The sequence below is a fragment of the Necator americanus genome, chromosome I (assembly GCF_031761385.1).
Source record: "Necator americanus strain Aroian chromosome I, whole genome shotgun sequence".
Classification (NCBI taxonomy): domain Eukaryota; kingdom Metazoa; phylum Nematoda; class Chromadorea; order Rhabditida; family Ancylostomatidae; genus Necator; species Necator americanus.
Genome location: NC_087371.1, coordinates 26025353 through 26049294, shown reverse-complemented (window position 1 = coordinate 26049294; position 23942 = coordinate 26025353). Strand labels below are relative to the sequence as shown.

Below are 23942 nucleotides of genomic sequence, written 5' to 3'. Positions count from 1 at the left end.
AATAACAACAGTTTATCAACAAAAACAAATCACTGTTTAGCAGTCTTTTTTGCAGCCGCACGAAGAGTGGCAGCGAAGGGGTTCAACTTGTCCATGAGGTTGTGCTTCTTCAGAGGGTTTCTGTGCACCTTCACGGTCTTAACATTCTTTTTGACTGGTCGTACAGCTCTGACAATCTCTTCTGAACGAATAAGTCTGGAAAGGTCGGCGTTGGTCAGCTTATTGAGAGGAATAGACCAGCCCTTCTTCTGCTCAGATGAGTTTGCCTTGAGAGTTCCATAGATGGCGTCGAGCTTCTTAAACGCTGATTCTGTCCAAATGATGAGACGTCCAAGATGACCTCCTGGAGCAAGCTTTAGAAGATTTAAGCGCTCCACGCAAAGGACATCAACACCGGGGATGTTGCGGAAAGCTCGTGCGCAGTCTGCATCCTGGCCATAAATTAGAACAGGGCCCAGTTTCCTCTTGTGTAGCTTGTTTCTCATCTTTCCAGTTCCAGCGCGTGTACGCTTTGAGGCATAGACCTAAAGATTAGAATTTTGTGAATAGTCAATTAAACCCAGAAAGTTTTACAGATGAAATGAAGTGTTCAACTTAAACCATTCACCTTTTCAATATCAGCCCACAGATGCGAACGACGGAGGAAAGTCACGGCTTCTTTGGTTTTGCGGAATGATTCGATCTTGTCGCTGACAACAAGTGGAATCTCAGCGACTTTATCAATGACGTGCCCGCGAGCCTGTACAAGAGCTGGAACACCAGATGCAGCTATAGCTGAACAGATAGCATAGCGTTTCTGGGCGATGTTGACACGACGGTGCCACCTCCGGAAGACCTTCAACGGAGCGAACATGTGTCCTCCACGACACATGTTACCGAAAGCTCCCTGACCGGAGCGATGAGTACCACCTCCACGTACGCGAGGGATACGAGCAACAGCACGCCCAGTACCCCACGACTCAGCGGAATGCTGCTTTCCTGAAAAAAAAAAACAATCATTGTGGATAAATCGGTGGTTCCGCTAGCCTTTTAGCATATATAAATTTTCTCTGGAATATCTTTCTAATCACTTAATCTCAATCCAATAGTTCTATTTTCGAAATCATTTTGCTCTCTCCTTCGCAATCTCTCCCTCTTCGGAGAAAAAATTGCAGCAACCACGTTGGACGAAACCTGTTTAAAAGCCCAGGTATTAGTCACTGGTTTGTCATCAAAGATGAATAGAATCAATAATCAACAACAGAAAAGGACAGTTTGTTATGAAAGAACCAGACACGATCTGGGAGGAATGGTTTCTTGAAGAAAAAATTCAGAAATAAGCCAGTGATTGATACTTAAGGGAGCGAAATGTCGGGATTTGACCGACAGCTACAGAGAACCACAAGTACTGCGGCATCATTCAAGGCACTGATGAATGTCAATGTAGAAATATCAAGAGATGGAGAAACTAGTGAGACAGATCCATTTTTTTGAAGACAATTTTTTTAATGTTCCTCCTTTGAACAGTTAAGAACGAGCAATACCAATAACAACGAAAAATCCCTATTTTTAGTAGTGCAGGGGCAGCTTCATAACTCCTTTTCATCAATATGCAGTGAGCCGCCGACATAGACGGTTCAATGTCAGGACTAAAAAGAAAGCATTTATGAGCACCTACATAGAACTTGAAACTCATTACTCCCAAAACTAATCCCCAGAAACCAAGACACGTAAGATCTATTTTGACTCACGGACAGTTCCAGTTCAAGGAAGCACCCAACAATTACGACATGTCAGTTCGTTTAAATTTAAAAAAAAAATAGTAGGTGTGCACCCCCATTGTTGATTGTTCACTCTCTCGGCCTATCGAAATCAGCCAAAATCAAACTCTTTATACAAATCAACAATCGACCACTTTCCTGAAAAGGAAGCCAAAAATGGGGCTAAACAATTATGAAGGACAACCATTACTGCACTTGGTTAAGAAAGGTTTGATGTTATCCATTCACTGTACTTTTCTTAACAGGTTCCAGTTAAAAAAGTTTCTTTTACATTCTCATTTGCATTTCACGTCCTAGACTTAACAAATCGAACATGTCAAATTAATTTCTAGTCCCGCTCCTTCAAATTAATTCTGTAACTTTATCTACCCACAATTCAATTCGAGAAAAATGAAGCACAGGAAAAAGCTATAGCAAAAGAAAGAAGCCCAGCATAAAAAACATTTACTACGATAGTGAATGAATAAAGCCTGAGAAGCATGCTATAATATTGAAAACGAGCTTGCACTGTTTCAAGAGAATGCCTCAAAAGTTAGTAATCACTTCTTCGATTATTTGGATATACACTAAGAGAAAAATAAAATGTTGGAAAGAATTTTCTTGAATTACTTGGAAGTTAGAAAATGAGATTACCTTTTCTCTTTACGTGTCAGCTACTTATCTTCATGAATATCTTCTCCTGCAGTTTTATTACTTATTACTACTTTATTATTAGTTCTTGAAAACAAATACATGCGTCTACGCCAGTAATACACACGCCTTCAAGTTCCTTCAGGTCTAGTAATCATAATGGAGAACGTTCAATCACGCGACTTTAGCATTCTTGTTTATAGTCCATTGAAAGGGTCTTAAGACCCGAGTACGTAAGTTGTGTTACAATCTGAGAACGATATATGCTGGTATTAGTAAAAGTAGTTGTCCACTTCATTTCGCTTCAGAAAAAAAAAAACCCAGCTGGACCCTAGCTAACAAAACACATGTCGTATTCTACTTGAGCACTTTTGACGTTTCAGATGCGGAGAATAATTAAACACTCCATACTATATCAAGCTTCTCTGGAAGATGGGGTAAAAAATTTCATTTGCTCAACTCTTCGGAATGACATAGCTACTACGAGAAGAAAAATATGTGGAATATATTAAAGGGCATACGTCAAAGGAAAACGAAAGGTTTGCATTCAACATGACCCATTTTCGTAGAGCCAATTACCTGCTAGTTCAGATGGCTAGGCAATGAAAACGGAATGAAGCTTCAATACGTCAGGGAGTGGATTTTATCACATATCCGACATAGGGAAAAAACTGTATCTTGATAACGATATAATTTCTCTTCACTTTTTCGTATTATTCACATCACACAAAATCTAGAAAAAATGTGCGGGATTATTCTTCTATGAGTACAGTACTGTTATAGCTTTGACATTTCAAGTTTTTTTCCTAAAACAATTCCCATCAATCAATCCCCAGCCTGTGAAGCCGCAATCATTCACTTAGTCCAATTAATTACTGTGCATCTACTGCTGTGAACTCATTTCGAAAAATGGGCGAACGCAAAGGAAAGCAAACATAAATAATCGAAAAGTATCCTAATGCAACCTTGCTCGTAACGTCGTTAATATTTGCGTTTAATAATGACAACGTCATACAATAAACACATCAACATAGTCCATAAGAAAAATGTTGGTAATTGCTGTGAATTGAAATTCCTCCTTTTGAAGAAATATCTCGGAAGAAAAATCACTGAAAAATGCAAAAACTGAATGGAAAGTGGTCTTTATGTTATAAAATGCCTTGTATGAATCAAAAGACGACAGAGACGTTGCGGATTACGATATTCGAAGTGTTAGTGAAAAATGTAGATCTAGTAGAATATTTGCTCAGTTCGGAAAGCCATTCAGTCCGCTTTCGTTGCATAATTTTTCCTCCTTTGTCTTCCCAATCGTGCTTCTATCGCCTGTGTTGTAACAGGGACGAGAAGGAAATGTAAAGAGCAAGCTAGATAAACTCTTCACTACATCTCCTATGTTGAATATCCTGGGTCAAGCGTTCACTAAAGCCTATTATGTATGAAATACCGAAACTTTAAAGATGATATTTAAAAAAAATTAGTGAGATACGCACTTTAATTCTGAGGGACAGAGAAGCTACGATGTCCATTGAACGCCCCGAGTAACCCTAGTGTAGTAGAGTCAAAACGACATGAACCACGATGCAGTTGCGTAAGCGGCTACGCTCGAAGCGTAGCGGTTGGGATCGTGGCGGGACCCTTGCTAGCACGCTTCGATGCTGCAGCTCGCGATGGTCCTACCTCCACCACTCCGCTTCAAGCGCAGCCACTTACGCAACTGCACCGTGCTCCATGTAGTTTTGACCCGACTATAGATGATGACCTCCAACCACTATACACAGTAGAGGCGCAGATTTTGTCGCGATGTGACGCCAGAGCGCGACATCCCGTCAGAGCTAGACTGGTTTGTGCAGGAATTTACTGCGAACAACCTGAACATGTTGTGCATGTCGTTTCCCTCATCCTTCTTTAATCAGATATGCCGTAATGTGCACGTTTTGCACAGCTTACTGGTTTGTTGACTGCTTAAAAACAGATTCATTTTGTTTCAGAGGCGTTCTATCACGTAATGAGCAGGCACCGCTCCAGTAGTTTTGCCTTAGTAGTTTTTCCTAGTTCACAAGAGGACTGATTTATTGGTATCATATGGGCTGAAAGTGTTAGCGACTGTTAGAAAAGAAGAAATCGAGAAGAACGATATCTGCAAACAATCTGTGATTAAAAGGCTCTGAAACAAACTAAATCCTTTTGCTTTTTGAAAGCAGTCAAGAAACCAACAACGTGCGTAGACTCTGCACATTATGACATAACTGATTGGAGAAGAACCAGAAGATTATATGCGCAACATTTCCAGATCGTTCACAATACAGGCAGACACATAAACCATTCCTGCTCTTAAGACGCACTGCGACGCAGCCGCCGTAGCAAAATCTGTGCCTCTATTGTGCTTTGTCGGCTTGTATTGTTTTCTCCCGACCTCATTTATTTGGAAGTGATCAGTCGTGGAGAAAACACAGAAAGGAAGAGAGAAAGAAGACCCGTGAAGAAATGTGAAAGAACATTTACACCTGCACACAGAGCTTAGAACTCAAAACGGAGAAATGTTTCTTGTTCCTCTACTTACAGACTGAAATATTTACTGAACTAGGAAACACTTTTTAAAGAATCATTCGATGACACTGCCTATGGTGAAAACAAGTTATCATACCTAAAAGAAAGACAAAAAGTTAAAAGACTAAGTTCAGAACAATAATCTTGGGACAGATCTGTCGGAGAAGAGTATTTTAGTCGTGTAAGAGCATTAAAATGAAAGATATTCCAAAGAGAAAAGGTGGCAATGCAACATTAAAAGCGGTGAAAACCGAAAAGAAAAATACGAGGACATAGAAAAAAGACTACGTTCCGAAACGTAACTCACCAGCAGCAGTCGAGACAGCATGAGCTTGACGTTTGTTGCGGAACATCTGGTCGTGAATGAAGCTCACAACGTCGGGTCTGATAGGAGCACGGTAGACCGACGGGAGTTTAAGCTGTGTCTCCGTTGCCTCATACTTCTCGTTGTACACAGTTACAAGCGGACGAGCCGCCATATTACCTTCAAGACTAGTGATGAAGAATGTAAAAATGATAACACTGATGACATGCGTTTCGTTCGATGAACGCCAAAGTCTGTAGTGCATGAAACAGTAAAAATTGAATGGACAATCCGTCCAAAACAACAAAAAAAAAACAAAGGTAAAATGTAGTTGGGCTCTCATTTGTGAAAATAAATAACTACACAGTCGGGGGCCTAGGACCAAAGCATTAGTCTAAGAGGATCTCCGGCATGTAAGCTAAAGTTATTAAGAGAAAAAAGAATGATTTATCTTTCAGATAATAAGAGCGCCGCGGAGGAGACTGTTGCTCAGAACCACAAAAATGAAGTTCCTACGTTGATCTACCCAATAAAGAGAAGTTCATGACTTCTTCTAAGTAGAAAACACTGACGATCATCAACACAACAATTGAACAAAGTTAGCCACGAATAAAGGATTGTAATAACCTCGTGTCCGGCTCAATCAAAGAAAACAATTATTGAAATTGAGCAAAGGTTTCCTCGGACCAACTTAGCAACACAACACACATTTGAAGGGAACAAAGATGCTCAAATCTTCTTCAGACATAACCCGATCTTTTACCAACATCAAATCAACGCCAAATCCAAGCAAAATTAGGAAGAACACAATCTAAAAAGAGTGATCTGAAACAATACATGATTTCGCTTCCATACCACTGAGTATCTGATACGCACCCCTGGTCCTGACCGGATAAGTATACGGTGCATTCTCCAGAATCGTAGCACGACAGCTGATCGCTGTAAGCTGAAACATCAGTTGAGAGAGGGCTTCGGAATTCTTCATTGTTTTCCAAACCAAAGAAGAAGACGTTTGTGTTCCCGGAACTAGGAAATATTAGGGTGACCTCAGGAAGCCAAGTGGTGTGGTGAAGCAGAAGAACTTTGGATGCAAAGGTAAGGTTCCTGACTTGACATCGCTTATTCTTAGTGGTGTTGTAATTAGTATACTGTTTTAACTTGATGTTCTACGTGGAATCTCAACTATACAGTGATTTATCCAGAACTGTCTGTTGTTGCTACACAACTATTCAGAACTTCCTCAGTCTTCGTCGATACCAACAAGATCGAGATTCATAGGGACAGTTTTGAGTCAGTGAGTAGAGGTCAGTGCGAAATATGTTTTCTTTACTTTACAGAACGTTTGTAGGCACGTGCGCTAGTTTAAGCTTATGGATAGTTGCGGCTTGCGTGGTTGTCGGCTTTTCGCTTTGAAGTTCCTACCCTGTAAGCATTTCATTGCGGACGTTCGCGTTTGAGCCGTTACTGTGTTGGTTCGTGTATGTGATGCTGGTGTGTTTTACAAGGTAATAAGAGATATAGCATTTAAATAGCACCATCACTAACCAAGAAGACTTGACCATATCTAATCAGTGGGACTCTCGCAAACAAAACCCATGGTTCTGGTCTGGATCGCTATCTGGGAAGCAAATATAGCTTTTTTTTCTTCTTCTTATCACTCCCTCTGCTCTCACGCCCTTTTTCAACCTGTTGGGAAAACCCCAAGGTTACGTTTAAGCCTCGTAACAGCTGGTGTTGGGAAGGCAGCATCCGCGAAATTTTCGATGTTGCAATCTCTCCCGCAGTAGGCGGAAGCGCTAGCCTGTTTTACTAGTGTTGCGGTTAAAGTGCGCAACTCCTACAAATCCAGTAATTTAAAACATCAGGTACTCATTGCCAAAAATTCGCATTTGAAGCCTTCGGAAACACGTCCGACAAAATGACGTGTGCATAATCCCAATATGAGGAAAATTTCCTTGAATGTCTTCCTTAAGTCACCTAATGCAATATGTTAGTAAAAGTAAATTTTTCTGTACCATATATTTTCTCACGTTGAGAAGGAGCGCGTCATTTTCTCGGATGCGTTTCAGCAAATGTTTTGCTCCGTTCTTCCTAATAGAATAGCTACTCGCTTTCTGTTTCAATATATTGACCCTGTTGAACAGCTGAATGTCCTTTGCTCAATGGATCTTCAGACATGATCACATTATATGTGCTACGTTTACCTTTCGTGTTCTGGGATAGCCTTATACGTTCTCATGTCAGATAAAGGAAGAACTTGCGAGGAATTTGTCCATCTTTTCTTCCCCATTTTTGTATTCATCATATCATCATCGATGGAAATGAGCAGTCGATAAGAAGTTCGGCTGCAACTGCACGGTCTAAGGTTCGAAACCGAAACGAGTCTTACATCCATCCAGTGTCGATTAATAGTTATTCGATTTGTATAGGAGGATAAAAGCCCTGAGCTTGGTACATCGGCTGGCCAGCAATCTATTCCGTAGGCTGCACAGCCGATGAGCTGAATTAAACTTGAACCATTGTGAGTTGAAGTCGAACGCGAGGTGCATTTTAGGGAGATTTATAAACTCCGGGCATCCTACTCTTTACTTTGGTATTTTCTTCCAGTGATGGAGCAACGAATTTTTAAATTTGCGCAATAGTTGAGGAAGTGAACGATAAAAAACTTTTCAATAGGCCTTATGGCCCATATTTATTAATATTCTGCGTCTATGTTGAGTTTTCAATTGAAGAGTTTGATTCACATCGATTAAGTGTATCGAGATTTTAATTATGATCCATCAAAGTCAAGAACTGTTTGTTCTTCGATAACTTACACTTAATTCTGATTCTCGTTCGTTAGGTTTTATCTTTATTGCTCACAACAAATGTGATTGTGTAAGTAGAAATTATCAAAAAAAAAAAAAAACCTCTGCTACCTTTCGTACTTCTCTATAGTCGGGTCAAAACGATGTGGAGCACGGTACATTTCGGTACACGTAAGCTCCTGCGCTCGAAGCAGTGCGGTAGAAACAAGAGCTGAAATCGAGGTGGAAACATCGTGAACTGCATGGGCGGTGCTAGTAAGTGTCCGGAAAAATTGCATCGGTCACTCCTTTTTGCGTCTGTTTTCTTTTTTTTTTTTAAAAAATAAAAAAAATAATTTTTAAAACCACTTTTTTTTTTTTTTTTTTTAAAAAAAAATGGGATTTCTTTTTTGAAAAAAATAAAAAATTTTAAATTTAAAAAAAAAAAAAAAAAAACAAAGCGAAACCCTCTGTGATCGAAAAGATAGCATTCGTGGTGAACACCACTCAATCCTAACCGCTACGCTAGACCGCACTGCATCGACCGCAGCCGCTTGCGTAACTGCACCTTGCTTCATGTCATTTGACCTATGTCTTCAACCCATGTTTGTTGAAATATAAAGTTATTCGGATACTCTTTTTTGTACATCTATACCCTTTATCCACCTTCCCCAAACTTTACGTTTATACTTTAATTAAGTGTTTTTTTAAGTGTTCGATGTAATTTTCTTAACTTTTCAGACATGACACCACCTCCGCCCTCCGAAGATATGGGAAGTCGCAGTAGCGAAGAGGACATGGAGTTCTGCATAGGTGATGAGCTGTCCCCAGCATTCTGCAATTGCGGTGCTTATGACAAAATAATGTGTGTTACCAGTTTGTTGCGGAAGAGAATAGTTAATGCGGTCAACAACGAGTTGGACCAGTACGAACAACCTTTGGGGTCCCTTTTACGGTCATCAAAGCGGGTGAGCAAAGAATCATTTCATGCTGCCTTACGGTCCAAACCAATACACAATATTACATTACATTATTACAGAGGACATTTGCTTATGAAGGATTCAGTCTCACTGTTGGAAATGATCACAGTCAATCGAGTTCTCAGTCTCTGACTCATAACACGTGCATGAGTCGTCCGCCCACAGTTTCTTTCGAACGTCTTGTGAATAATATCCTTGTTGATGCTTCTTTGTTGTTGTTATCGAAATTGAATTAAATATTCGCCTTGCGTCCTGTACAATTCAACATAATGGTTTTTGCTGACCGCCGCTACATTGTACTCGTACTATATTTGAGTTCACGTAGTAAGCGCGTTCTTTCCAGAGCATGATAGAAAAAAGGATATCTAGTGGTCTGCTCGCTTGGATTTCTGATCAACTCTTGGAGGAATGTCCTCCCTGTAAACTGGTAGTACTTTTATCAGAGGTTTGCGGTGATGCTACATGTGAGTATTTACTAGCAATTTAACACTCACCGGTGGTATTATTTGGTTTATTTCGGGAACTTTTCGTTTATTTAATTGCTATGCTATTTTGGGGCGAATTTTTTCGCTCAAATTCTGTGGAACCACCTGATTTGAACATTTTAGAATCTGTCCAAGTTAGGATATGGGAGATAAATTTAGAAACTCTTTCGATGCTTAAGGAGACTTCAGCTAATAAAAGGAGTGTTTTTAAAAATATTACTCGTTCTCGAAACAGCCCGCCGATTAAGTCAAAGTCATTACTCGTTCTCGAATTTTTCGTTATAGGCCATTTTTCCACCCGCAGGGCTGGTATGGTGGGGTCCAAACGAAATGAATCTCAGTGCAGTGGGTAAGCGGCTGCGCTCGAAGCGGTGCGCTGAGGCGCAGCAGTTGGCATCGAGTGAGGACCCTTTCTTGCACCATCTTTCGCTTCACTTCACCATAGTCCCATCAGATTCCGATTTTTGCCTTGCTTGTAAGTACCCGGCTTCCAGGGCATGCCATGAAGAATTTTATCACTAAGAGTAATAGTAATAGTAGTAATGACAGAGGATAAGTATAGCATTGATTCAATTCTCCTGAGGAATAATTCTCATTTAGCCTCCAGATAGCTGAAAAATAACCGTCGATAATGTACGTAAAGCAAGAGCCAAGATTGTTAACATTCTTTGTACTTTTAACACTTGCGAAAAGGTCGAATTTTCACGTTTCCAGCATTCCGGGAAAAATATTCTAGCGAGGCCAATGAGGATTAGGAGGGCTCGGTGTCCATGCTGAAACTCTTGTACTTAGTGCTCCAAGTGTTTTGGCGATATTCTTATGTTGTAAATTGTTGAATAACGACAGCTAGCACGAAGGCAAATTCTTGCAGTGCATTCTCGATTTTTTGTTTCCTATTTTTTCCAATTTTCGACCTTTTGTCTGTTTCGTTGTGACAGCTCTATAAGTTCGAAAAGCAAATGTCTTAAAAAGACTTTTGAAAACATTTCGATGCATGTTTCCCGCTGTGCAGTGTTCTCCCATAGGAGAAGAAATGAACATCTTGCCTCACAAACTCAAACGTATTCTTTTTAGTAGCATAAGATTTGCTTCTAACATTTACCCTACTTCAAGCATCTTTGATTTGTTGGATAGTGTCTGGGGTACTGAAACAAAGGTCTTAACCGATGCGACAACCAAACAAATTACATTTTCTCCCGAATTTCACTTCAAACATCAAGTGTTCAAGTGCTCACCAGCTGTCGTGATGTTTTGTGATAGGTTCAGTTACTTTTTCGTTATATTTTGTGTTATTCCCCCATCTAGCAAAACCCTGACGTCCAATGACAACGATCGATAATTGACTTATCTTGTTTCATTGTCTCTGAACGTTGACTAGTGACAAACCGATTCTGAATTTTTCCAGCATGTTTCATTTGAATTTTTTATTATCACAGAGGTTCAGTTTGTATGAAGTCATTTGCTTAGAAAATCTGCGAAAGCTTGCGTTATCCTCACTTGCATGAACGGTTTGATCTCTGATCACTGTGAATTTACTGCGCAAACAAATTAAGGAGTTGACAAAAAAATCTTTAAATCACTACGAGTCATCAATTATATGCATTTCGAATTTTACGGAAGTATTGCGCCAGTGCTTCCAAAATGGCTGCTATAAGTGAGTGCTGTCAATTCAGATTTAGTCAGAAAAATAACTATAAAAAATTAATTGTGTCGTTCGCCCATCATTCTGAGAATTGGGATGCTACCAACACTGTGCATAGTGTGCGAACTGTGCTTTGTCATCGATATTTTGTTTGAAATTAGGAATTTGGATTATTGGGTCTGTAATTTATATGATTTTACTTTGCTAACAAATCAAGCTGTCAGGACTATCTCAGATACAGTTGAGAATTCTTCTCCTTAGCGACTAACGCCAAATCTCTCAAGTGGATATTTCCATCTGATTTTTTCAAGGTTATGGCAACCTTTATATGGTGTTGTCAATGAAATATGTTTCATGCCGGTGAAAAGTCGATGGAAGGGCTTAGCGAATATCTTCTTCAAGGACTTTTCTACATTTTTTCACCTTTTGAGCGTCAGTTTCCTGATCAATTTTTTAGGTCGTGGTCTATTTCGTAAGTACTGCCAGGACCATGGTTGTTCAGACGAATAGTCCGAATTACAAGTTGTAACTACTAGTAATGTCATATAATAGCGGCTGCGAGCTATGGTACCACTAGAAAAAGAAGGGATTAGAGGTGCACTAGGTGCCATCATTTCTTTTTTAAAGAGTAATTCAACATTTTTTGAACCGTTTGGTTTCTGAACATTTTGGAACAAATCTATGTGGGAGTAAGAAAGGTTTCCATTTCAGCCCAAGTTTGAAGGTATGTTCAAAACGTAGATTTTAATGTACTGCGCTAGTCTCTATAGTTGCAATTCACCAAACTAAAAATGTCAGTAGAGAGGTGCGATCTCTCCGCAGCGGTTTTCCATGAGACCATCGTAGTTCTGCTGCGAGCCTGAAGCCTCATTATGTTGTTCATACTTTGAGTTATTCATTTTGGGCACAAGGAGTCTGAAATGGAAACTGTTGAATGTGTGGAACTAATGGCCCTATTGTTTCAGGCTCACTTAACGATGCTGCCCAGTATGCGTCTGTGTGTCGTCAGTTAATCGAGAAGCTCTCTGTAGTCCCAGTGGAATCATTCAGCTCACAGGAATACGCTGAAATTCTGTGTTGCCTGGCAGAAAACCGGCGAATGTCACCTGAGTTCGTAGATCGCTGCATGGTGGCAGCAAATATGAAAACATGGAAGGCACCAACCGAATCCAATGCAGCGAGTGCTTCTTCTGAAAGTAACAATGCAGAAGTGAGTTTTTGTTTCCATTCAAAAACTCATTCTGTGCTTTTTTCTATGCGCAACTTTAAAGAGTCTCTTGCTGCGGAGTAACAGAGCAGCTTTGTTGGGTAGTGGAATGCTCAACCGCACACTGAATTTACTGTGGTCTTCGGATAGTCTTGCTCAATGTGTGGATCAGTTCTCTGCTGACCAAAACTTATCTATGTGCGTTTGTAAGACTACTTTCAACAACTCGCTTTCTTTTATGATGTTTGTATGATTTCTTGTTTTTTGTTCTCGAATAACGTTTTTAGAGACGGTACTGTCTTTCAAAATGCCGATAAAATTCAAACAATATTGGAAACTGATTGGGTCACTCTCGGATCACACTATTCGCATCTTCCAATTCCATTCACGGCTGCTGCCTTAGCTTGTGTCAATAGGTTGAGTTCGGCATAATTTGTCCAGAAGCCAACATTTTTAGACTTTCTCCTTGCAGTGCAATCACTAGTAGTTCATCCACGTCTTCTGCTGCTGTAGATCTAGATTTGAGTTGTTCCCTCCTGGAGAACGTGATTCGATTATTTGCCCCGTTTTTATCCGGTAACACGGCGACATTGGGGCATATATTCAATTGTGTAGCTAGACTACTGGAAATGGTGCGTTCTTCAATTTACTCACTTAAACTTTACTTTTCTTAGGTTTGTGCCTTTTTTAGCTAAGAAAGAGTACATTTACAGGCCTCGAAAAACCCCACTCAGTTAATGCGGGTAACTAAGGCTGTCGAGACGCTCTCTGTTTGGATTGACTTCACCTCTACTAAATCTAGCAAGCTGTCGTTGTCGTTGTGGACCGCTGTGGATGTGTTGTTGACTATGTTAGAGGAACAAATGGAAAATCGAGCAAAAGAAGCAGCAACTACTGCAAAATCAGTTCCGATAGCTTCTCCTGAAGATTGTATGTAGTCACAAACTTTCATATTCTGTATGCATACAGTGTTGTGACATGCGATACTACAGCTCTCCACGACGAAACTGTGGGTGAAAATTGGTTGGAATGCATTCTTGAACAAGTTCCTGCTATGTTAGATCAACAGTCTGCTGTTCACTCGCAAATCGTATCTGAGATAGTGGAGGTTCGATCCAACACCTGTTTCGATAACCTGCATTCATAATAACCAGTGTTCTTACAGATAACTAGACGAATAGAGTTTGTTTTTCGTATGATCTCTACCGTCAGAGATCTTTCGCAGTGTACTTCAAGCATTTGTAGCGTTTTCAAAAAGGCAAGACAGTTTTTTTAATAGTCAGACGTTTGTTATTGCAATCATATAGTTATACTTTGCAGTTATGGTGCTCATATTACCAGCATATTTTAGGTCCAAAATATTTCCAACGCTGACATTGTCGGTTATCTTAAGGATGCTTACATTTCACTATCTAGTCGCGGTCTAATTCGGGCAGATCTGCAAGTATGTGTCTGTTTTCCTTTGATATGGTTGTTAGAAAGAAACTCTAGAATCTCTAGAGTCGACTACTCGAGAAAGCCCTTGTCAATGAAGGCTCTCAAAAGGCTACTCTGTTGCGAACTATAATTTCCGGAAGCAGTAGAAGCGCTAGATCTCAGCTAGTCGCCGCCGTTTTCAAACACACACTGGAGAAATTTCGAAAAGCGGATAGAACGAAGACCACTGAGAGGTTAGTGGTTTCTTCATTCTCGCAGTCTCTTTCACGATTAAATGATTTTTTCATATAGGTTATGTAGGGAGGAGTGTTCGGTGCTGGAAGAATTCTCACAGTCATTAACAAAACAGCATGCTTTGGAATATTCAAAACGAATCGTGACGGTACTAGAAACCTTCCTGTCTGAGTAAGTTGACTTGTGGAAGTCATTACAGAAGTCCCAATGTAAACTTCTCACGATTCACGCAAAATTGTGGTGCTCATAATTTCGATATTGAAGTGTATGGAAAATCCATGCGTTGTTTCGTTGCCGTCCCTTGTAAAGCATCTTCCCTGATCTGTCTGCTCACATTTACTCATATACACCCAATTATCTTCTCCTTTTAGTGAGAATTCTCCAGTGGTTCTCGTGGATGGTGTAATATCGCTCTTGCTCACATTGGTGCACCGAAAACTAGGTGAGTGCAAAACTTTTTCAAGACTTCATATATAGAATGGGGATTATCACATAGACATTGCGAATTATAAAAGCAAGCATACGCTTTTCTTCAAAGCCAATGTAGTTAGACGTTAAAAATGTCGCTAACTGATGCTAATCTTTATTCTTTTTTCTTTATTGTTTTCTGTTTCATGGTTAGCACTTCGTTCTCTACTTTCACCTAAACAGTAACCCTACCCAATCCAGTTGTTTTCGGCTTCGATCTCGATCTGTTTCCGATTCTATCTATACTCTATAGTTCTATACTCTACAGTTAATGCATTTGAATCATGATTTTGTGCAGTAGCATATCTTAAGCGTTTTCATCAAAAACTTGTTATTTTTATGTTATTTTCATCTAAGTAGTAATGGTATTTGCATCAGAACGTTTTCCCAATACAAGTATTGTTTATAATGAAAAAAAAATTTTGTCAGACTCCGAATGGTCGCTAGATATGAAGATGTTGGGCAAAACAGAAAGTGAGTGGGGTGTGCTGATGCATTCCCTGGCCAAGTTCTCTCTTCGACACCCGTCTCAAGGTTTTCTGTCTGGCACATATTCTTTGCTCAGCTACGAACATTTACTAGAAGAAAATCTCGATTTGACCATGCTTCTCTTCGTTCTCCGTCATCTTCCACGTTTGACCTCTGATCAAGGACAGCGAGATCTTCAGGTATTCTGTACATTTCTTTCTATCATATTCTACTATGAAAAATTGCAAGCCTAGGCTTTCAACAAGCATCATCCAGGAATGGATGTCTTGATTAAAAGGTTTGTGCAACCTGATAATATATCAAAGTTAGCAGACCGTGCGGTGCGACTATTTATCGAACTACTTAGTGAGGTGGGCATTCTGGGCTCATGTGATGCAACACATTGGAGGAGTCATAGCAAAAATTTCCAGGGTAACTGGCAGCCGTACCTACAAAGCTTCATTTTGGCCGTTCTAATAATCGAGTCGACAGGAAACAGTCTTGGTGCTGCTCTCTTCGAAAGCTTCACAACTCTTCTGCATAACATTGACGTACACGAAGCGTAGGTGTTTCAGAATATTTTCCTAGCCAAACCTCTGAAAGCGTCATTTCGATTTCGTAAAGTACTTGTCGGGAAACCGCATACGCATCAATATCAAAGCAATTCTTCGCTCAGTAAGAATGTAGTATAGTTGGGTCAAATCGACATGAAGCACGGACGACGGATAAGCGACTATGCTCGAAGCGGCGCGGTGGAGCGTAGCGGTTGGGATCGTGTAAGGATCCTCGCTACCGCCATAAATCTCTGCAGTTCGCCACGGTCTCCATAAGTATTCACCTGGTGTTTTTGGAATCCTATGTACGGTAGCCATTCGTGTGACTAGTTCATGTCTCCTTTGGTCTAAAATTCGCTGTTCTTGCTAATTTCCAGATAAGAATTTCTGACTTAGCAAGGAACAACACCAAAATTTGAGATCCATGCGGGTGAAGTCGAAATTTCTGATACGAATTCTGTTATCGGTCTTGGAACTTTTCTAGAAATTTATCCTCTTGATATCTATTACAAAGGTAAAATGGGACCAATAAAATATGGAAATCTCTTGCTGAGCGGTGATGATCTGAAAATCAGCATTCTTTAACGGTTTATTTAGTGTTGACTGAAAGGACTTTGCCTGTGTATAGATATGAAATGCGAGAAGTAAATGCAAAAACAGTAATTTTCCTGACAAATACGGCTCTTGTTGATTTGCTACCATAGACGCGATATTCGGAACCAGTGCTCCGACCCCCTTCACTTTTGGTCGGTTTTATAAGGGACCCCTCCACGTTTTGGGTGATTTGCAAAAGGATGCCCTTCACTCTTGGATGGTTTTCGAAGGACTCGGCGAAGGGAATCTAGGATGGTCTGATCACTTCCGCTGTACCCCATTAACTAGACTTCCTTCACCTTAAGAGGGTCTGGCTCCTCCTTATCGTACCTATGTTTGCTACGAATCTCCCCTAATCGTCATATATTTATGCATTATTTATACGTACATAATGATATTATGTAGATATTGGTATCTGTCACAATTATGTACGTATAAATAATGGAGCAGTTCAGACAAGTTAATAAAGCAAATTTAGAGCAAATAAATAATAAAGCAGTTCTTCCGGCATAACAAAAGTTCTGCACCACACGTAGAAGGGTATGTGTGGGTCACTGCTCGGGCCGATGTTGTTTATCCATGCCGAGTTTCATCTCACCAGATCCAGCCCATAGATACCATTGTGAACTTCCCAGTTATTTCTTTCTATGTCCATCGTTTTGAGTAGAATCCTCTTCTTCAGGAAGGATGCATGTATTTCCTGGGACGCCGTTGGTGGCATTGATAGGCTTCATTGCTTGTTGTCAATATTTCGGAACACTGCTTTTTGTGAGTCACTTCCATCCTTCGAAGAGCAATGTCGTCAAGCCCTCACTGATGAAGTCCTCACGAAGCTAATAGCTGACAACCGCTCACCTCGGAAAAGTGAACTGTCATCGATTTTGAAGGTTGTTCATATTTAGCTCTTCAGTGGAAGAAACGTTCAAAATTTGCACGAAAAGCTGTTCAGGGTGAAAGTGATATCAACGAAGAAGGCAAAAGCAGCGTAGACGAATACCTACTTCATCAACATCTCCGACATGAAATTGCAACGCTTCTTTTGCGTGAAGTACAAGAAGACTGGAAGAAGAGGTTTTCAAATCTGTTATTCCATAAGCCGAATAGTGTATGCTTTTATATTAAGAACGGGACCCACCGCTTTGGATGTTTCCCAGGTGAAGTGGATGGTGAAAGTTTCAAGTAGTGGGCAATATTCGCGAGAGATTGCAGAACGCGCTGATCAAGAACTCAACAAGGTTAGTGCTTATTAAAACTTGTATACCTTCTAGTCCGCTTTTCAAATCAGATCAGCTGAATCACAATCTTGTTGAAACGCTACGACTCTAAAATATGTCTGAGGTCGTAACTTTCGCCGGCTGTTTAAATTTGTTTGTTTAGCTTTGTTTAGTAACTGAACCAGTTATCTTTTTCTCTTGCTTGCCGACAGATTACACAGTTGACATGGCTACATAAAAGTTCTCGCTCTGAAACATGACTTAACGTTTACTTCCGTAGTACAAGAGAACTATATATAATATTATAAATATGTACAAAGCATGGATAAAACGCATGGCGTCGATAAATCCCTACAGGGATGCACCTACATGTTCGATCTCAATTCAGAACTGTTTGAGGTTCATGAACGCTTGCTTTTTGAGAGGTAAACTCGTGAAAAGTTCCTGGTAATTTAGTAAACAAAACCGGGGGCTTCTATTCGTTGACAACACTTATTTGTGCTTTCTGTCCCACATGTTTTCGCCTTCTTAGACTTAGCTATCCTTCCGCTTGTCGATCATTCCACAGTGCTCATTATAGTTAGGTGTGGAAGAAGCCGCAGAGGTTCGTTTCTGTTATCTTTCGGAAACTCTTCTTGCTGGAGCCACGAGTGTTCAACCAGTCCAGAATTTCGAAAAGAAGTTAGATTTACTTTCTTTGAATAGATTTTTAAAAAGTGTTGCTGTTCGTTTAAAAGCAATGCTTTTAGACCACTCGTTCTCATCTTTTCAACGTTTTATGAAGCAGTTTTGTCTAGTGATAAAGTACGTTCGTCTTGGATAGAGGTATGTTTCTCAAAGAAAGGGCTTTTACACCATTTTGTTTTTGCACCATGAGTTTTTAGAATCACTTCATTACTTTGGGAGACACTCTCGACAAATGTGCTTCCGTTGATTCTGCGTCTGAATACACAGTTCTCACTCCTGCTTTCATACAAGTGCTGTCTAACATGCTTCAGAAAAGTATGCATGTTTAGATTTTTTGCCTATTTCATTGAGGTATACTTTTGTTGTAGACCCTACCTCTGACCTTTCTAAACAACTTTGTCCGTTGTTGGCTGGTCGTCTTCTGTTCTTGCCCTCTTGGCTCCGCTGTGCCCAAGCTCCTAGTGCTCTCATTTTGAGCCTTGCTCCCATTCTTGAACATTTAAAGGATTACGTGAGTTGTACGTATCTTCTCCTAAAATAGATGTGTCATTTCTGTTTCCATTTAGGTTGATGCAGAAGTCATGCATTGTGCGATGCGTGACAGTGTGGGAACGATTCTGCGACCATCACTTGTCGACGATTTGCATGATTTTTATTCAATCGTTGTGCAGTCAACAGACCGTTTAGCTCAGACTGCTCTAACATGGGCTGGGCGGCAAGGTCTACTATTTCTACTCCTATACATAGATTATTACGCTCAGTTAACTCCATATTCAGCAGGTGAGAAACGCGACCGTCAAGATAGTCTTGCATCGCTCACACGACGTGAAGACGTGTTTAATGAAGCTTTGATGATAATTTGTAAGTATGCTGATACAGAAACTCATATTGAGGTATGCCCATGTCGTGTTTTCTCCGTTTATTTCCCCTTATTGTTTTTATTAACCATCGTAACGTCAGTGCTCAGGAATAGTGAATATTCACAGGTGCTTCGTCACTGTGCTGAAAACTTGCCTTCTTGGATTGATGTTTCAACAGAGGAAGAGAATGTCATGCGCGGACAAAGTTTACTTTTGGTAAGATATAACTTCTGTTAGCCAAACTTTCTGAGACGCAGGATTGGTCAGCTTCAGTACGAGGAACAAGAAGTTTATGGTCAGTTAAAAGAACATAGGGAAACGAAAAAGCTAAAAAAACAACGTTTGCTGGTCCGAACCAAAGGTATTGAATTATAAATAAAATTAAAAAATACAGATTCGACAAATTCATCTAGAAAATGAGTTTTTATCCTGTGTTCTAAGAAGGGTTGGTCTTTTGCATGTATTCCCGATTTTTTTTTATTTGTTAATGATACATAATTCGTGACCATGAAATACGCAATGATTATTCCTTTTTTAAATGAAATCTAACTGCGTATGAATACGTTGTAGTTTTATATACGTTTGGATATTACCACTCTCTTAACATATTCTGATATGACCCTAATCTCATGGAATTAGCATCATCCACTTCGTTACATCATGCTCTTTCAGAAAAATGCATTTATAGACCAGTGCTTCTTAGATTTTCTTGATCCAGTGTGTTTCAGATTTGTGTTCAGCTACTGGGGTCCAGTGAAGTTTAGCAAATCTCGTTCCACATAATTTATTTCAGAACGGAAGTCGTCTAGTTTTCCGTCTAATGGTTGTGTCGAATCTGCTCGAGTACTGCTCGCAGCTTGGAAAGCACTCTGAGCCATGCCTCCCCGACGCTTATTACAGTGATTCGGAATCACTGAAGGTGTTGTTTTCCATAATTGGTAGTTAATGTTTCGGTTTATAATGAGTATGCTGCAGAGCATCGTAACCCGACGAGGAGGGCCAACTGCGCTCCCAACCGTAGAACGTCGTATAGATGAGTCGCGTTCTTCGAATAATGTCCCTCTCTGTACTTATGCAGCTACACGGAAAGGTTTGTCTTCTCAGAAAAGAACATCTTCAGAGGTTTATTTTTTAGCTCTCCGATCTCGTTTTTGAATACCAAGTTTAGAATTTGTCCATCAACATTGGTATAATTGCCACACATGCAAGATGACTGACAATAAAGGTGTGTGCAGTGTATGTGCAGTTAACTGCCACCGTGGGCATGATCTCTCATACAGGTAAAGTCATTTGGAACTAAGACCCATTTCTTAATTTATTCTTTTGCATTCTTTCTAGCAAACAAGGCTCCTTTTTCTGCGACTGCGGTGCTGGAGGATGTGCCGCTCTAAACGCGACGACATATCGTTGTTCAGCAATGAGTGCTGCTAGAGGCAGGATTGCTCCAGGCGTGCACACGGTAGTTGTTCGGAAATATTAACGCTCATGAGTGACTTGAAAGTTGCAATTATTTGTAAAACGGTTCAGACAATCGACAATGGCGTTGCTCAACCCGTTTCATTCTCTGTCAGTCTTGATCCAAATGCTGACTGCTCCGAGCTGAGTGGCCTTTTGGTCTGTTTTTGGTGCATCTGTTTTCATTATGTGCAGAGTTGCGTTTTTTCGAGACCTCAAAGACATATGAAATTTTTACTGCAACATAGAGTAGTAACCGCTTATTTTATCAATTGCATCACCACTAAATTCTGAAGCTCTCGCGGGACAGACACGCTGCTGTTGGTTCCCAGTCTTCAAAATTATACTGGACCGTTATCTTTCCAGACTTTCAGGTCGGTTAGTAAAAAGAATCACGATGTACGCACAGAAGTAACAATCTCTAGCGAATACGTAATTAGCTCAAAACTTTGCCATGTGCATTTAAAAACTGTATGTTGTTGAAGACAGTATGAATAACACGAAATAAATCATACAGTGCAATCTTCGGGTGATTCGACTTCTAGTCAAAGGCAGCATTTCACGAATCTGAGGTGGTGCGGATTTCAGGTGGAATGTCCGTGTACAGGGTTGTAGATTATGGAGACCGGGGTGGTTCCGCTCATCTCTCTCTGAATCACTGGAAGCAGCCGGCCCCTGAATGCTGTTTTGTACGATGCCTCCTATTGCAGCGCGCCACCCTTGCACGCGTATCTTCCCTTACTGCCTATCGGGGCAGCCCGAATTGATTTTCGACGAATCGCAGGGCGGAGGCGGCGAAGGGGTGGAGCGTTGCAATAGATGGCGTCGTACAAAACAACTTTCTGGAGGCGGTTGTTTGCAGTGATACAGGGAGAGATGAGCGAAACTACCCCCGTCTCCATAATCTACGACCCCGTATACGGATACTCCACCTGAAATCCGTACCACCTCAGATTCCTGGTATCTTTCTTGCAAGTGACAAAGCAGGACAAATTATAAACTCGTTTTAGGTTCAGTTTATTTTCTTGGCAAAGGTATACTACAAAATATTTGTAGATTCCTCTAGTTTTCACTTTGTTGTTTTGTTTAAGGATCGAATTCGTAATGGTCTCGAATGTCGAGTAGAGGTAATCGAACGAATCCTTCGTGCTTCACTTCATGCCCGCGACTCACGGTGGTCGCTGGATGAGCGTCGTGAAAATGTAAGGCGATCGCTCGCTGACCCTCAGCGTCTACGTATGATTTATGATCAAGCCATTATGGTAAGAACAAAAGTGTATGTTTTTTTCTTTGGCTTCAGTGGTTCTAGAAATCCTCGATTTTGAGGAAGACTACGATAATGGTAAACTGAACTCTCTCCTGGAGCCAAGAAGACCACCGGAGCCTCCCAATGACAGAAATAAAGCCAGAGAAATTTGTCAGGTTTTACCATTCGGTATGCCATGGATTATTTATTCTTCCTGAGTATTTGTTGTCTCCCTTCTCTTTCTTGTCTCTTTTCCATTATTTTTTATTCTCAGAAAATGGTTGCCATTTGTGGTTTATGCTATCTGAGCACACAACTACTCTACAAATTTTTCATATGCATCCAGGTCAAAGCTTAACGGATGAACTTGAACACATGGTGACTTTTTAAGTGCAGTGTTCATCCACGTTTGGCTTATTTTCCTATCTTCATATGTAATTTCCGATGACTATTCTGCTCCTGATTCTGCTTGCAGCGAATTGACTCTGAGCCCGTTGGTTTTGCTGGGCGCCAGGTTTCGTGCCGTGATGACAAGGTCGCTGTAGCTGGTCTCAGTGATATTCTCACTCTTCGACTAAGCAAAGAAGGAGAGATCGTCGATCGCATGGTTATTAAGCTGTCGGAGTTAACCACTACGCACAGTAATCCTATAGTGAAGGTGGCTCTCCGAATTAAATTCACTGGTGCAGAATTTTAGTAGCTAATACAAATAACGTCTTATTGGTCTAGGTAATTTGGGCACCAAATCGTCCCGCTCTTCTGGCAGTGGCTACCATGCAGCTAGTTCGAATGTACGACCTGATGCTTGATGCCGATAATTTTGTTGAAGAGCTTGTTTTGCCAGTAGGTGGGGAACGAGAACCAACAGTTCTTTTAGTTCAGAACATTTACTGAGTAACATAAGACATTTTTATATAGGAAATGTGGAGGATGTCGAGTTGATTCATAGCTCCGTTAATGACGAAATGTGGCTAATGGTTTTGAGCACTTCAGGTCACCTGTACGAACACAAGGTAAATATCTTCACTTTGTTGATTTACAGGATAAAAGACATTTTTTCTTTGAGCTGACTGCAAAGACTGCAGAGAACACGTCCTTTTTCTTGACGAACACCGTTACTCTTCCTCAGACGCAGCAAACCTTGGGAGCTGGAGTGTCAGTTTATTTACTAACTCAAAACCTTCATTCTGTCTTTCATTTTTACGCGTAACATCTCTTGTATTAAAAGTCGCAACGAAGTCGGCGCATACCGTTTAATGGTTTGCTTTTTGGTCTTTTTGTTTCGTTTTTGTAGCATGGTGCTCTTGCGAGATCTGCACGTTGCCATGTTGATGTAGATGACATATTATAAGTTATTAAGATTATAAGTTACATTTCACGCATTTATTATATTTACGTTCAACATTTAGGTCTGTTCATTACTCCCCAGTTTCCGAGCTACTTTTTCTTTCACTCGAGAAAGGCACCTGGTTTGTACCTGTGGAAAAGGGAAACTTTGCTAGAGAAGGCCTCACATTCAGCTGGACCAAGTATGTTCCTCATTTTTGAAGCTATTTTGGTTGTCTAAAATCTTTATCGTGCATGTTCTAGATTGGAAATTAGTACCTCCGTCCACTGCTGGCAGGAATCAAGCGGCGTTATGGCTTGTCTTTCCTACCCAGTTGCTTCTTCTCTTGTGTTTATCTATCCCACATTAGAACAAATCCTCGTTCAGGTTTCTTGATTTTGAAATTGCACAACAGTACAATCGTGTTCTTCAAAATGTCTCTTTCAGAGAGTGCAACTCAAACGGTCTGCATTCACCCACGCTGTTTTTACCAGTTCATCTGCTGATATGATATTCTCCATGCCGTTCTTCTATGATTCACCAACGAATTTAATTTTCTCTGCGTACGTCATTTCTTTCCTTAAAAAATTGCTAGCTCTTTATTACCTGTCACCTTTTTTGTAGACGATGGTCCACGTTGCCTGATTTATGGATAGAAAACATGCCAAGTGAAATGTGCGCACATGCCGAGAAAGAGAAGGAAGAGCCTGAAGCGGAACTGCAGGAGAGCGATCTTGTCACGGTACTCGTTTTCGTTTTCGAAAATTTTGTGTGAGCAAGAAATCACAACGTTGGCAGAATTGTCAACTTGAGTCAAGAGAGTGTTCCGTTTCCTTATTTACTTAATGTACAACATCTTTTCATCTGAAATCACCTATTTTCTTGCGGTCTTGGGAGTTTGACGTTCACTAATGGACCTTGAAGATAGAGAGTAATTGATAATCAAAGAGACGATACGATAGTTTTCTTAACACGTCATTGGCCGAGTTGAGATTCTCGCGGTAGTTGTGGTGAAAATATTCAGCACCTACTCGTTGATCAACGAGGTAATTTGTTG

General features: G+C 40.5%; 3 protein-coding genes across 6 annotated transcripts in view; 2 read left to right on the top strand and 1 right to left on the bottom strand.

The window, feature by feature from the left end:
- Window positions 1-29: 29 nt before the first annotated feature.
- RB195_006897 (uncharacterized protein) lies at window positions 30-6226 on the bottom strand (the record flags this gene model as incomplete). Of its 2 annotated transcripts, none has more annotated exons than XM_013453728.2 (5): window positions 30-524; window positions 608-978; window positions 5245-5421; window positions 5950-6052; window positions 6131-6226. In XM_013453728.2, 5 exons carry the CDS (start codon window positions 6224-6226, stop codon window positions 30-32), a joined length of 1242 nt encoding a protein of 413 aa, XP_013309182.2. The 2 variants fall into 2 exon arrangements, with proteins under 2 accessions (XP_013309182.2, XP_064037125.1); XM_064180237.1 differs by having other exon boundaries at window positions 6118-6150.
- Window positions 6227-6328: 102 nt separating this feature from the next.
- RB195_006896 (uncharacterized protein) lies at window positions 6329-9243 on the top strand (the record flags this gene model as incomplete). Of its 2 annotated transcripts, XM_064180236.1 has the most annotated exons (6): window positions 6329-6336; window positions 6475-6545; window positions 8769-8840; window positions 8905-8923; window positions 8993-8995; window positions 9067-9139. In XM_064180236.1, 6 exons carry the CDS (start codon window positions 6329-6331, stop codon window positions 9137-9139), a joined length of 246 nt encoding a protein of 81 aa, XP_064037124.1. The 2 variants fall into 2 exon arrangements, with proteins under 2 accessions (XP_064037124.1, XP_064037123.1); XM_064180235.1 differs by having other exon boundaries at window positions 8769-8995; window positions 9067-9243.
- A 110-nt stretch (window positions 9244-9353) lies between these two features.
- The window catches only part of RB195_006895 (uncharacterized protein), a gene marked incomplete at both ends in the record, with an annotated part of 34468 nt that continues 19879 nt past the window's right edge, over window positions 9354-23942 (top strand). Inside the window, 41 exons of one of the 2 annotated variants that reach the window (XM_064180233.1) lie at window positions 9354-9471; window positions 12100-12344; window positions 12406-12539; window positions 12629-12757; window positions 12814-12973; window positions 13055-13271; window positions 13334-13449; window positions 13507-13599; window positions 13693-13785; window positions 13842-14011; window positions 14070-14183; window positions 14384-14454; window positions 14910-15148; window positions 15203-15319; window positions 15380-15510; window positions 16779-16983; window positions 17046-17167; window positions 17220-17331; window positions 17891-17991; window positions 18060-18135; window positions 18195-18312; window positions 18366-18508; window positions 18564-18717; window positions 18778-18890; window positions 18984-19073; window positions 19651-19776; window positions 19833-19947; window positions 20026-20137; window positions 20196-20316; window positions 20385-20471; window positions 21404-21574; window positions 21639-21747; window positions 21833-21936; window positions 22034-22216; window positions 22288-22405; window positions 22477-22571; window positions 22625-22713; window positions 22968-23087; window positions 23149-23272; window positions 23333-23448; window positions 23510-23627. In XM_064180233.1, coding sequence (XP_064037121.1) covers window positions 9354-9471; window positions 12100-12344; window positions 12406-12539; window positions 12629-12757; window positions 12814-12973; window positions 13055-13271; window positions 13334-13449; window positions 13507-13599; window positions 13693-13785; window positions 13842-14011; window positions 14070-14183; window positions 14384-14454; window positions 14910-15148; window positions 15203-15319; window positions 15380-15510; window positions 16779-16983; window positions 17046-17167; window positions 17220-17331; window positions 17891-17991; window positions 18060-18135; window positions 18195-18312; window positions 18366-18508; window positions 18564-18717; window positions 18778-18890; window positions 18984-19073; window positions 19651-19776; window positions 19833-19947; window positions 20026-20137; window positions 20196-20316; window positions 20385-20471; window positions 21404-21574; window positions 21639-21747; window positions 21833-21936; window positions 22034-22216; window positions 22288-22405; window positions 22477-22571; window positions 22625-22713; window positions 22968-23087; window positions 23149-23272; window positions 23333-23448; window positions 23510-23627 — 5289 coding nt within the window. Of the gene's footprint in view, window positions 9472-12099; window positions 12345-12405; window positions 12540-12628; window positions 12758-12813; window positions 12974-13054; window positions 13272-13333; window positions 13450-13506; window positions 13600-13692; window positions 13786-13841; window positions 14012-14069; window positions 14184-14383; window positions 14455-14909; window positions 15149-15202; window positions 15320-15379; window positions 15511-16778; window positions 16984-17045; window positions 17168-17219; window positions 17332-17890; window positions 17992-18059; window positions 18136-18194; window positions 18313-18365; window positions 18509-18563; window positions 18718-18774; window positions 18891-18983; window positions 19074-19650; window positions 19777-19832; window positions 19948-20025; window positions 20138-20195; window positions 20317-20384; window positions 20472-21403; window positions 21575-21638; window positions 21748-21832; window positions 21937-22033; window positions 22217-22287; window positions 22406-22476; window positions 22572-22624; window positions 22714-22967; window positions 23088-23148; window positions 23273-23332; window positions 23449-23509; window positions 23628-23942 lie in introns of both variants that reach the window. The other variant, XM_064180234.1, reaches the window with a different exon arrangement.